The sequence below is a fragment of the Plenodomus lingam genome (genome assembly GCF_022343315.1).
Source record: "Plenodomus lingam strain CAN1 chromosome Unknown contig_3, whole genome shotgun sequence".
Taxonomy (NCBI): Eukaryota; Fungi; Ascomycota; class Dothideomycetes; order Pleosporales; family Leptosphaeriaceae; genus Plenodomus; species Plenodomus lingam.
In genome coordinates, this window is record NW_027093944.1 from 2,618,105 (window position 1) to 2,630,735 (window position 12,631).

A 12,631-nucleotide genomic window follows, 5' to 3' on the forward strand; every position below is an offset into this window, starting at 1 on the left:
ATATGTCTTTACCGATGGCCCCGTGCGTCAATTTTTGGATACTTTCACTGTAGCTGAGGGTTGCGTGGATAGCACGGTGCGAGATGTGGGTATCCTAAATGTGGACTTGTGCGTCGGCCGGGAACATGGTAAAGAGCGCTGTTGCCGGGACGCGGCCCAGCGTGTGCAAAGGATCTCGTCAGATCTGGCCAGGCAGGAGAAAAGGTGGACAGCAGTAAGCCGGACCATGTGGGGATGGCGATATAGAGTAGATAGGTTGTGGTAGTTCGAGGTATGCACCGCTAAGTCGCGTGACCACTTCGCTTGCAACTTCCCCCACATCGGCGTACTCCCATCAGCATAGGGTGTTATCTGTCGTCCAATCCCCAATGTTTCGTACCGGTACATTCCATAACACCCATAACAAGGACTCGGCAAGACAGTGGCAGATTGGCAGGTGTTCTGGTAAACACACACCATATCATCTCTCCACCAGCTGCGTTCGGGCCGGCTTCTTTCCAGATCAACATTCGACAAACTACCTACCATACCACATCAAGTATCTGATACCAAGAGACGATGGCTTTTGAAAGTACAGAGGTAACCGAACCAAGTCGACTGCTATGCTTGCCATTCGAGCTGCGAGAAGAAATCTGGACGTATCTCTTCAACTCCACGAGACTATCGTTCGGCCTGCGATACTCTCCCCGCCATGGGGAGCGGCTCATGAGACCAGCACCGCATTCTTTGGCCCTCTTGCGCATCTGTCATCAAACCTACGCTGAAACGCACGACATCTGGATCCAACGTGTACTGTTCAATTTTGAAGATCCACAAACAATGCTTAACAAACTGTCGGAGATACCAGAGTCTACCGTGGCTAAGATCCGTCATCTACGACTCGTTGGCTCTCCCATGATGCGCTATCTCAAAGGTTTCGATGACTTGATGTACCGACAGGACTCGGTGTTCCATCTCGTCCCTGCCCTCCGACTTGATTGCCTGACTATCATCGCCGTGGCCCCTGCTGCGCCAGAGTACGATGCTGTCACGAACCTGATCAATCGTGGCAACGGCTGGAAAGAGCTTCGATACATTACCCGAAGTTCGCGCATGCTCGGCTTCAGCCCATCTAGAAGCCATGGTTCTCGTGAAACAGGAGACATTCGTCGCCAGCCTCAACCCAGGTTTTGGAACAAGAAGCTTTTGAACAGAGACGGCGAAGGGTCAGGAGCCGTCATTGAAGTATATCGTACTCTCGAGGAAGATGATCCAGAATCTGTGCTCTGCCCCTCCCGACGTGAGTTGTTCGAGCAGAACCCTGAAGATGGACTCAAAGACTTTGGACTGGTGGACGACGAGGCAATGACGAAAGGTGCTGGCGCCCGAAAAGCTCTTCTTGTTTCGGTGAAGCGAGGTGATAATGTCGACTTTTCTCAGCGCTCACCAGGTTATGGCAAAGAGAGAGACATGAAGGCAAGATTCAACAAGAGAAGCTGGCGAGCGCGTAAAAAAATCATCATATGGACTCCCTTGGACAAAGAGAAGGACGACGACGACGACCACGTTGGCAATGGATGGGCGCGGCCTCAGATTCGTCAACCCATGCAGGCCTGCGACAACTACTATGATATCGATGAGATGTGAAAGCCGGGTGTACTTTTTTGACTCATCAGCAGATATTTCGAAGCTCTTTCAGTCATTTGTATGTGTTTTCGACTCCCCGACCCTTACTATTTCGAGATGATGCTGCCAGGGGCGTTTGGCCTCTGAGCAAACCTTGCGATAGCATAGATGCTTCTAGCCGCAAGAGTCCATAGAGCCATGACCAGATGTGCAGTTCCTATACCCACAAACCTATGATATGTTTTGAACCCGCTCACAAGAAGATTGTATGCGCCTGCTTCCAAACGTAAGCTGTAATGTCATGCATTCAGTACTTTCCGATCAGCTATTGAACAATGGGAACTTGACCCGAGTTGAATAGCCACATCAACAAACGAAGGCGTGGCAGCTACCCCGCCAAGGCCTGTCGAAGTCATCAGAAATGGGTTGTTGACGATGGTTGCACAGGCGTCGCGTATGTGAGTACCGGTAGACGCGTCTTGGGACAAGTCGTGTTGACAATACCGTACCTAGGCACGGTACCGGTACCCAAGTGGGAAACTGGCCGTGCTCTGGGCCATTGTAACCAACAGTGACCGGGCGTGCGCCGGAGTCCACCAGCCATCTTGGCTCGCACGGCTGTCGTGATACCGGTAAAGCGTGGGTCTTGTGATTGCGATAGCCGAACCTCTACCGGTATGTGCTCTATTCCAAGGTTGTATTTCCAGGCGCTGATATTCTGTAGTTAGATCTACCGGTACTGGGCTACTCTAGATGAATGTATCTGCTAGGTACCCATTATCTCGCGACGGGTGTAGGTACTGTACCGGTAGGTAACTACCATAGGTAATGGTCGATGCAAGGATCCCTCCTCATCAAAAGCCCAATTTCATCGCCCAGTGCACGATCGCCCGAGGGACCAAGAGAACATACATAGTACGACCCACGTTGATACCTTAATTCGGTTCGCTCACCCCAGATTGCCCCCTTGTAGGCTGAACTAAGTTAGCCAGATCTTGGTCGGCTTTGTACACAGTAGCTTCGTCAACGGGTCGACCAGACTTTGTCGCTCAGCATCTTCAGCACCGTCAACCGCCATTAGCATCATCAACCCAGGAACGTCTTGCGCACTAGAACTGTAACGCGCGGTGCACTATCAAGGTTTCGAGCATGGATCTCAGTAACTAGATCCTATAACGCACTCAGCTTGCTGTGCGCACTTTACATCCTTGGCCTTTGTCACGGGTTGAGGACGATTCCAAGGGGTTTGGCAGTCAGCCACGACAGGCGCTCGCCATCATACCTATTTGCATGCTAATATTTTTTGGCAGCATTCATGCCTTGAAGCTACAACATCTGGCATTTGCTGTGATCAACGACATCTACGTCCCGCTATCATACCTCGGCATATATGCCTTTTAGCAATTCAATATTTCTATTGTGCCGACGGCGGTAACCTCCTTAATAATGTCCGAGGTGAGTGTGCGCGCCCAAGTTACGTTGCCTTTCTAGCTATCTCGTCTGATGTGACAAGGAGTAGGCTGACCTCTCATTTGTAGTATACTGGCGCATCCTTGCCAGTCTGTGTAGGCCAGGGTGTACGAAATGGACAGACAGATGTAGAATATGGGTATAGTGGCGAAGGCATGCCCGAGAGCATTCAAGATATGCGGCCAAATGGCGATGATGATGATGAAGAAGAAGAAGACGAGGATATTGACAATCTTATTGAAGAGTTGGAATCTCAAGATGGCGATAATGCGGACTATGAAGAGGAAGAGGTCCAACAATCAGGAGGCGCACGACTCATTCCAGAAGAACTTCTCCAGACCAACACTCGAACCGGCCTTACATCCGGAGAAGTTTTCCTACGTCGCAAGCAGTTTGGGTACAACCAGATGAAAGGTACGTGCTAGCAACGCTGGTTTTGAATCTGCTAGCTGACCATCGGTAGAGGAGAAAGAGAATCTCGTTGTGAAGTTTTTGATGTTCTTTGTTGGTCCGATACAGTTCGTCATGTTATCGGCAGCGATACTTGCGGCAGGTCTCCAGGACTGGGTCGATTTCGGCGTCATATGCGCATTACTCGTCCTGAACGCGTGCGTTGGCTTCATACAAGAATACCAAGCTGGCTCCATAGTCGACGAACTCAAGAAGACGCTGGCATTGAAAGCTACCGTGTTGCGTGACGGTGCTCTTGTCGAAATTGAGGCTCCAGAAATTGTACCAGGGGATTTGCTGATGCTTGAAGAAGGGGTTATAGTGCCAGCAGATTCAAGAATTGTGACGGAAAGCGCATTTCTCCAAGTCGACCAATCTGCCATCACCGGAGAGTCACTTGCAATTGACAAGCACCGCGGCGATACCTGTTACGCTTCTTCAGCCGTGAAAAGGGGCGAGGCATTCGTCGTGGTCACAGCAACAGGAGATTCCACCTTCGTTGGCCGTGCTGCATCACTGGTCGCTTCATCATCCGGAGGAACTGGACACTTCACCCAAGTCTTGCATAACATAGGCTTGATACTCCTGGTCCTGGTCATATTCACACTACTTGTGGTGTGGATCAGCTCATACTACCGCTCGAATGACATTGTACACATACTCAAGTTTACCCTCGCCATTACGATTGTTGGCGTCCCTGTGGGTCTTCCTGCCGTTGTTACCACCACCATGGCTGTCGGCGCCGCCTATCTAGCTAAGAAGCAGGCTATTGTGCAAAAGCTCTCTGCTATCGAGTCCCTTGCCGGGGTGGCTGTTCTATGTTCCGATAAGACCGGGACACTCACCAAGAACAAATTATCACTAGCCGAACCATATACCGTCAATGGAATTGAGCCGGAAGATCTCATGCTTACTGCATGTTTAGCAGCATCTCGAAAGAAGAAGGGCATCGACGCAATCGACAAAGCCTTCCTCAAAGCTTTGCGGTACTACCCGCGAGCCAAAAATGTGCTCAGCAAGTACCGTGTCGTCGAATTCCATCCGTTCGATCCAGTCTCCAAGAAAGTACAGGCCGTCGTCGAGTCACCACAAGGAGAGCGCATCATCTGCGTCAAAGGTGCGCCGCTATTCGTCCTTCGAACCGTTCAGGAAGGCCTAGCTCTCCAAGATCTCGAGGTGCCTCAACCCATCATCGATGCGTATAAGAACAAGGTTGCCGAATTCGCCATGCGTGGCTTTCGTTCACTCGGCATAGCGCGGAAACGAGGCAAAGAGCCCTGGGAAATTTTAGGCATCATGCCATGCTCAGATCCACCTCGCCATGATACCTACCGCACACTCAACGAGGCGAAGACTCTTGGATTGAGTGTCAAGGTATTGAGCGGTGACTCCGTTGGAATTGCTCGTGAGACTGCTCGCCAACTTGGCCTTGGTACCAACTTCTTTGATGCCGAGAAGCTCGGTCTGGGTGGCGGTGGAGAGATGCCCGGTTCAGAAGTCTATGACTTCGTTGAGGCTGCAGATGGCTTTGCTGAGGTGTTCCCTCAGCACAAATACAATGTGGTCGAAATTCTACAACAGCGTGGTTACCTTGTTGCCATGACTGGCGATGGGGTGAATGACGCACCGTCATTGAAAAAAGCCGACACCGGAATCGCGGTACAGGGCGCTTCGGACGCTGCTCGCTCAGCGGCAGATATTGTGTTTCTTGCTCCTGGTCTCTCCGCCATCATTGATGCACTCAAAACATCACGGCAGATTTTCCACCGCATGTACGCCTATGTCGTATACCGAATTGCCCTATCTCTTCATCTTGAGATTTTTCTCGGACTTTGGATCGCTATCCTGAATGAGTCGTTGAATCTTCAGCTCGTTGTCTTTATCGCCATCTTCGCTGATATAGCAACGCTAGCTATTGCCTACGATAATGCACCGTACAGCAAGACACCTGTAAAATGGAATCTACCTAAGCTGTGGGGCATGTCCATCTTGCTTGGTGTGATCCTTGCAGCAGGCACATGGATCACCTTGACCACCATGTTTCCATACCAAACAAGTGAGCGGCAGGGTATCGATGGGGGCGTGGTCCAAAATTATGGACGCCGGGATCCGATACTCTTCCTCGAAATCACTTTGACAGAAAATTGGCTCATCTTCATCACTCGTGCGAATGGCCCGTTCTGGTCTTCTGTTCCTTCATGGCAGCTATCATGCGCTATCTTGGTTGTCGACATTGTTGCTACTCTTTTTACCATCTTTGGCTGGTTCGTTGGCGGACGAACCAGTATAGTAGCCGTTGTGCGCGTCTGGCTGTTCTCATTCGGTGTCTTTTGCGTCATGGGTGGAGTGTACTATCTGCTCCAGGGAAGTCAAGGTTTCGACAACTTGATGCATGGCAAGTCACTGAAGAAGAACCAAAAGCAGAGGTCATTGGAAGACTTTGGTGAGTCCCGCACAATATGCAATTGTCGAATGTGACTGGCACTGATTCATGGTAGTCGTCTCGTTACAACGAGTCTCAACACAGCATGAGAAGACGACGTAAGATAGAGGGCTGACGGCTTTCTTGTGATGCGAGAAGTGGACTGCGTCGCAGTATTTTCTTGATTCGTTGTTCGAGAAGGCCATTGATCGTCCAAGACATGCTACAGGTACCGGGAACATCTCTTGCAGAGTTCGGCAATTCGCATGTTCACGTTGCCGATCACACACGAGGATGACGTTGAAGTGGAACAAGAAAGCATAAAAGACCACATGACAGCAGAGTTAAGTGATGGATGATCAATGGGTGCTAGTTTGCTATGATGTACTCGTTGATTGGGCTCTGACGTATCTTGATGACAAGACGACTAGTGTTGATCTGGTATTTGAATTGCGCGGCTTCGGAGCACGGCACTGACGCTAACCCGCAACGCACCCACCCCGCCTTCGATAGAGCCAGAAGACGGGATTCATGGTATCAGAGGCCGATGATGTTTTGTAATCACAGTCGGCAATCCTCTGTTGCGAACTCCCAGACTTTGTTGAAGATCAACTGCCACCGTATGATTCATCTTCCTGCAATCTAGACACCAACTCTTCTCTTCTTCTACACTCACGCGCCTGCAATCAACACGACTATTCGTAGCTATGGCGGGGCTCGATCTAACCCTCCCGCACTTGAAGCTCAATGATGGCAACAAGATGCCAATGCTCGGTTATGGTACCGGAACAGCATGGTATAAGATGGGCGAAGAGGACAAGATAGACCAGGCTATAATTGATGCTGTCCAGATGGCAATCAAGTTGGGCTATATACACCTAGATGGTGCCGAGAGTGGGTTTCTCATCAGTAGTACTGAACAATGACGAACATTTCACTGAAGTCAACGGCTAGTGTACAAGACCGAGTCGGAACTTGGCAAAGGCATCAAAGAGAGTGGAGTGTCTCGTGACAAGTTGTTTGTAACTACCAAGGTTGACAACGCAAACATCAACGACATCGCCGGGGCCATCAAGACCAGCCTCAAAAAGTTACAATTGGAATACGTCGACTTGTACGTTTTACCCTCTGCGTTTCATCATATGATTTTCTGATCAACCCAGGTATCTCCTTCATCAGCCATGGTTCGCCCGTTCAGACAAAGAGCTTCAGAAGGCTTGGGCGGACATGGAGGCTGTGCAGCAAGCCGGACTTGCTAAAAGTATCGGTGTCTCCAACTTCCAACCCGACCACCTTACTGCAGTGCTCAAGACTGCAAAGGTTGTTCCGGTTTGTAACCAAATTGAGTTTCACCCATACTTGCAACAGACAGAGCTACTGAATTTCCACAAGCAACATGGCATCGCTACCACAGCATATGCGCCACTGACTGCAGCAACAAAGGCAAAGCCAGGTCCGCTGGATGACTATGTTGGCCGATTGTGCAAGAAGTATGCCGTTTCCGAAAACGAGATTTACCTTCGATGGTGCATCGATCAGGACATTGTCCCAATCACGACGAGTTCCAAGGAGCAGAGACTGAGTGATTATCTGAGGGCTGTAACGTTCAAATTGACGCCTGCAGAAATCAAGGAGATCGTAGAGCTTGGTCAGAAGAAGCACTTCAGAGGGTTCTGGCAGCAGCAGTTCGCCGAGTGACAGAAGATCTGTCTAACATGGGGCGTTCAGCAAGCTATTAACAGCAGAGGATACTGAGAAACATCAAGACAACTGAATAGCTCCTATTTTATGGACGCGTGAGACGAAATATATGAATGTGAATTATCCCCAGGGGTTTCTGCGAGGACATTGATACATAGCTGGGGGCTTGTTAGCACGTGACGTTGCTGTTCTAGCCGTCTTGGCGCGTACCCCAAATCTTCGATACTGCGCGCGCTTGCATCACCAAGCTCCCCACGCCCTCTCACCTCACACTACAACCCAACACGTCTAGCCTTCTACTGCAACGCCGTTGTACGCGCGCCTTGAGGAAATCCTTACTCACATTTCCCCGAACTTGTGAGCCTGCGGCAGAGCCGATTCAGTCACGATACCGCAATAGAGTCGCGACGGTTTTGCACGCACATCACCCGCCATCATGTCAGGTGCAGCCACCAAGGCCAAGAAGATATCCAAGAAGAGCATCTATCGCCGGGCGAAGAAGAAGCAACAGCGCGCTGTGAGTAGTACCGTCACCGTCGAGCCAGCATATGACAAGATACTAATACAGGGCCAGGAGACACCTTCTCAGGCTGGAGAGTCTGCGCGTGAGAGCAAATCTCCAGCTCCCGAAAGCGACTCGATCAATGAAGCACAGGCGGTGAAGTCCCCGGATCTCGTCGTCGTCGATGACATCTCCAATCAATATGATCTCGACGATCCAACTTTTGAGATGTACAAGAGTGTCTTTGAAAAATTCAGGGAGCCTACAGAAGAGGAGGCGGCTACCAAAGACGAGGAAAAGGCAGAAATCATCTATTCAGATGACGACATCCCAGACGAAGAAGACGATAACAAGCCTAAGCTGTCAAAGAAGCAAAGGAAGCAGATGAACAAGCTGTCGGTGGCGCAATTGAAATCGCTAGTTCAAAAGCCCGAGCTCGTCGAATGGACAGACGTGTCCTCGTCGGACCCGCAGCTACTCCTCTCTCTTAAGGCCGCAAAAAACGTCATCCCAGTGCCTGCACACTGGTCTCTCAAACGCGAGTATCTCTCTTCAAAGCGTGGAATAGAGAAGCCGCCTTTCGCCCTGCCCAAGTTTATTCAAGAGACTGGTATTGCAGAGATGAGAGACGCCGTGCTGGAGAAGCAGGCCGAGATGACGATGAGGCAGAAGCAACGTGAGCGTGTACAGGGAAAACTTGGCAAGCTCGATATTGATTACGCCAAACTATACGATGCTTTTTTCCGACGGCAGACTAAGCCAGAGTTGACTCGCTATGGTGAAGTTTACTTCGAAGGCAAGGAATTCGAGACGAACCTCTTGAACCTTAAGCCTGGTGAATTGAGCGAAGAGCTGAGAGAAGCACTGGGTATGGCGCCTGGTCACCCACCACCATGGCTCATCAACATGCAGCGTTTTGGTCCACCAACCTCATATCCAAACATGCGCATACCTGGTGTCAATGCTCCCATTCCTCCAGGCGCTTCCTGGGGATTCCAGCCCGGTCAATGGGGTAAACCGCCCACAGACGATGCAGGCAAGCCGCTGTTTGGTGGAGATCTATTTGGCACGAGCATCCTTGAAGAGCAGCAACAACCTACACACGTCGGAGAACCTGTCGAGCGTAGCATTTGGGGTGCCTTACGAGCCGAGGGCGAGAGTGAAGACGAAGAGAGTGATGAAGAGGAAGAAGAGGATGATGATGAGGAAGGAGGCGACGAGGAAGACGCAACGGGCATCCAGACATCCATGACTTCGGCTTCAGCTATGCCCTCCGAGATTGGTGGTATAGAAAGCATAGGAGGGGAATTCACTGTTCGGAAACAGCGCAAGGGTATCGAGACAGAAGAGCCAGGTGCGCCTCGGAGTGCCTTCACAGTACTCCCGGAAAAGAATATATCCGCTACTGGTTTCTTTGGTGGTGAGCATGCTTATGATCTCGATGCCGCCAAGCGTGACACACTCGGTCAAGCGCACAGGAAACGCAAGGCTGGCGACGTTGATATCTCTGTGGATGTGGATCAGTTAGCGGACAGTGATAAGCTTGACAAGGATGCGTTGAAGAGAGAGTATGAGGCACGACAACGTGCTGAAGCACAGGGACAATGGCAGAGCATTGACCAGGACGACCTGGCAGATATGATTGCAAATGAGAGTAGGAAGAACGAGGGCAGGAAGAGACAAAAGAAAGAAGAAGAGCGAAAGCCACGGCGTTGAGTGGTTGAGTGCGACAAGATCATGCTAAGGCAGCGGTAATTGGTGCAGGACTACGGGTCAAGGGTGGATAGCAGCCCTGGAACGCGGCTCATGAATGAGGAGCGATTGTACAGCGAGAGAGGTCGGACCGGCTGTTGAGAATTGGAGCAGCAAGGTGAGCCTGGCTGCGATACAATTTCCGCGGATGGATGAGTTTTGTACAAAAGACTAGAGCCTTGTCAAGGGCGGCGACATTTGAAGAGCTCATGGCATGGCAGGGTATGGCATGGCGAGTCGGCGTTTATCTCTACTGGAGGACATGGCATTGGAATACTCAGCATTGGGCGACGGCGTAACTTGCGGCAGCCAACGAAGGCGGCTAATTGAAAATAATCAAGATTGATGAATCTCTCGTGGACAAGATCTTACCATTGCTACTCTCAAGATGGAATCACACGCAAGATCAAAGTGCTAGGGGAAGTGAGGTCAAGATGTTACAGGACAAAAAAGCGGCGCAGGTCTCTCTCGCTCTCTCTGTATTGGAGAGCTGGCATACCTACTCTACAGCCCGGTCTGGTACACATGACTGGGGAACCCTCTCTTGACTAGTGACAGTCTAGCACGCGGTTCACGGATTCGCTGGGGCTGGTGGATACTTGGGGGGAACAGGCAGGGGCAGCGCCAACTCGGGGCACGTGACGGATCACCGCGCGCCGGCCTTGGCATGAATCTTCACTTTTCGCAGAGTCTCCCCCCACAACAAAACCAGCCAACCCATACAACTGCCATTACCGCGTCTGATCATCGGATAGCGGACTATATCGTAGCTCTCCAGTCCAACCCATCCTCGCTTCTTCGCTCGCTGGGACTGTCCGTCACACTCAAACAATGGACAGAGACCGCGAAAGGGACAGAGACCGAGGCGATCGAAGGTATGCATAGCCCGAACGCATTGGCGCTGAATTTCGAAAGGCAGGGCTGTCTCTTGATTGGCGCACATAGTGGTTTCTTTGTAGCTGACAAAGGCAACAGAGACGATAGGTTCTCCAACACGTATCGCCCTCGCTCTCCTATACCTCGCGCTCGATCTCCACGCGGCGACAGCTACCGTGCTGGCCGATCCCCTCCACGACGCGGCCTCGCTTCTGCTGATACATACACGCCCGGCAGTCGTGTATCCCGTCCTCGAAGCAGGTCGCCCGCATACAGACGACGGTCGAGGAGCCCACGTCGCGACGACAACTGGAGGGCACGACCACGCTCGCCGCCACGTCGCGCCTTTTCACGAGGACGGGATGAGCCTAGGAGAGATGATTACAGGAGCGAGCGGGCAAGGTCATCTCGGCGGGATACGTATGATTCTTACACACGCTCGCCACGTCCGCGCGAACGATCACCACCGCCTCGAGAGCGCGATGTTTCTCCAGCTCGGAGTCGCGGAGTGCGCTCGCCGGTGAGGTCCAGTCGCTACGAAGAGCCCCGGTCGCGAGTCAATAGGTATGATACACAGCCCGCGTACAAGCCACATTAACCAACTAATTTGCGAGAAGTCCTCCACGCCGCTACTCGCCTGCGCGAGACACTCGCGATTACCGACGTCGCTCTCCTTCGCCGAGACGCGAGCGTGCCGAGCCTTACGGCGCAGATACTTGGAGAGCCCGCAGGTCTCCTTCCCCAGCTCGTCCGACCTATGCGTCTAACGAGGCCTCGGGCAGGGACTCTGCCGCGACCTCACGTCGTTCTTCTCCACCACCCATTCATCCAAGCAGAGCGGCTCTCGTGGTCGAGGAGAAGCCTGCCAGGGAGCCTACTTCAGCACCTAGGTCACCTTATCGAGAGCGAGACAGTGACCGAGGTCGAGACTTAGTGCGTGAGCGTGAGCGCGAGCGATCACCCCTTCGTCGTAGAGACAGCCCTCCAACTGGACCGCGCGGGGATAGAGACTTTGCGCCACCAACAGGGCCGTCTTCACATCGCAACGGTGATAGCAGTTATTCTAGAGTCCCTCCCACCGGCCCTTCAAGTCGCAGTTATGCCTCGCCGGCGATCTCGCCCCCAGCAGGGCCATCAAATCCTACTACGCAAGCACCTCCGGCTTTTCCACGAGGCAGCAATCCCGTCTTAGCGGCGCCCACCCGTCCACGTGGTGGCGGGCGGGGCTTTGGCTCTTATGATGCTCCCCGCGACTTCTCTGGTGCCCCCCCTCGACGCGGATCCTGGGGTGGGGGCCCTCGTGGCGGTGGCTACTATGGAGGAGCTCCTTCTGGCCCACGTGGCTCTTCAAGCGGAGCTGCACCCTATGCGCCTAGTTTCCGTGGCTCGAGCAACTCTACTGCTACTACCTACCCACGAACTATGCGTTTCCGTGATCATCTCGCAGATCTACCCAAGGAGGTTCCTGGAGGTCAGAAGGCCCCAGAGCTGTATGACAAGAGTCGGATTCTAAAGTTGGAGGAGGAGGCTAGGAAATTGAGGGAGATGATTGAGCGAAAGGAGGATGCAAAGAGGCAGAAGCTCAGGGAGTGGGACAGTCTCGAACGAGATGCTGAGACAGCCCAATTAAGGGTTGATCTTGCAGAGTCCTCACTGCGGAGCCTAAATGGAGAGGGAGATAACAGCGGTGCCTTCTAGGAGAGGTCTACCGGCTGGTAATCATCGACCGCTTCCCGTATTGGTGGGCTTTGAGCATGAGAATTCGTTGCAGTGAACAGGGTCGAATTTTGTGTGGATAATCCTGCCATGTGCGCAGGCAGACTTGAGGTGATCTAGATTTGCATAGGGGTCTA

The 12,631-nt window shown here is 52.1% G+C and overlaps 5 protein-coding genes across 5 annotated transcripts; all 5 read left to right on the forward strand.

Annotated features, from left to right (window-relative positions):
- Positions 1-558: 558 nt before the first annotated feature.
- Positions 559-1,626, forward strand: IAQ61_008240 (uncharacterized protein; the record flags this gene model as incomplete). Its single annotated transcript, XM_003840240.1, has 1 exon — positions 559-1,626. The coding sequence occupies one exon, from the start codon at positions 559-561 to the stop codon at positions 1,624-1,626; it is 1,068 nt and encodes a 355-aa protein (XP_003840288.1).
- An 844-nt stretch (positions 1,627-2,470) lies between these two features.
- Positions 2,471-6,070, forward strand: PMA1 (plasma membrane H+-ATPase; the record flags this gene model as incomplete). The annotated part of the gene is made up of 5 exons (XM_003840239.2): positions 2,471-2,548; positions 2,598-3,060; positions 3,144-3,489; positions 3,539-5,968; positions 6,024-6,070. The coding sequence occupies exons 2-5, from the start codon at positions 3,052-3,054 to the stop codon at positions 6,068-6,070; spliced, it is 2,832 nt and encodes a 943-aa protein (XP_003840287.1). The 5' UTR covers positions 2,471-2,548; positions 2,598-3,051.
- A 584-nt stretch (positions 6,071-6,654) lies between these two features.
- IAQ61_008242 (uncharacterized protein) lies at positions 6,655-7,792 on the forward strand (the record flags this gene model as incomplete). The annotated part of the gene is made up of 3 exons (XM_003840238.2): positions 6,655-6,841; positions 6,902-7,061; positions 7,111-7,792. The coding sequence occupies 3 exons, from the start codon at positions 6,655-6,657 to the stop codon at positions 7,643-7,645; spliced, it is 882 nt and encodes a 293-aa protein (XP_003840286.1). The 3' UTR covers positions 7,646-7,792.
- Positions 7,793-8,084: 292 nt separating this feature from the next.
- On the forward strand, positions 8,085-9,866 carry IAQ61_008243 (uncharacterized protein; the record flags this gene model as incomplete). Its single annotated transcript, XM_066097914.1, has 2 exons — positions 8,085-8,165; positions 8,223-9,866. 2 exons carry the CDS (start codon positions 8,085-8,087, stop codon positions 9,864-9,866), a joined length of 1,725 nt encoding a protein of 574 aa, XP_065952411.1.
- An 867-nt stretch (positions 9,867-10,733) lies between these two features.
- IAQ61_008244 (uncharacterized protein) lies at positions 10,734-12,476 on the forward strand (the record flags this gene model as incomplete). Its single annotated transcript, XM_066097915.1, has 3 exons — positions 10,734-10,777; positions 10,878-11,342; positions 11,396-12,476. 3 exons carry the CDS (start codon positions 10,734-10,736, stop codon positions 12,474-12,476), a joined length of 1,590 nt encoding a protein of 529 aa, XP_065952412.1.
- Between the last annotated feature and the right edge of the window lie 155 nt (positions 12,477-12,631).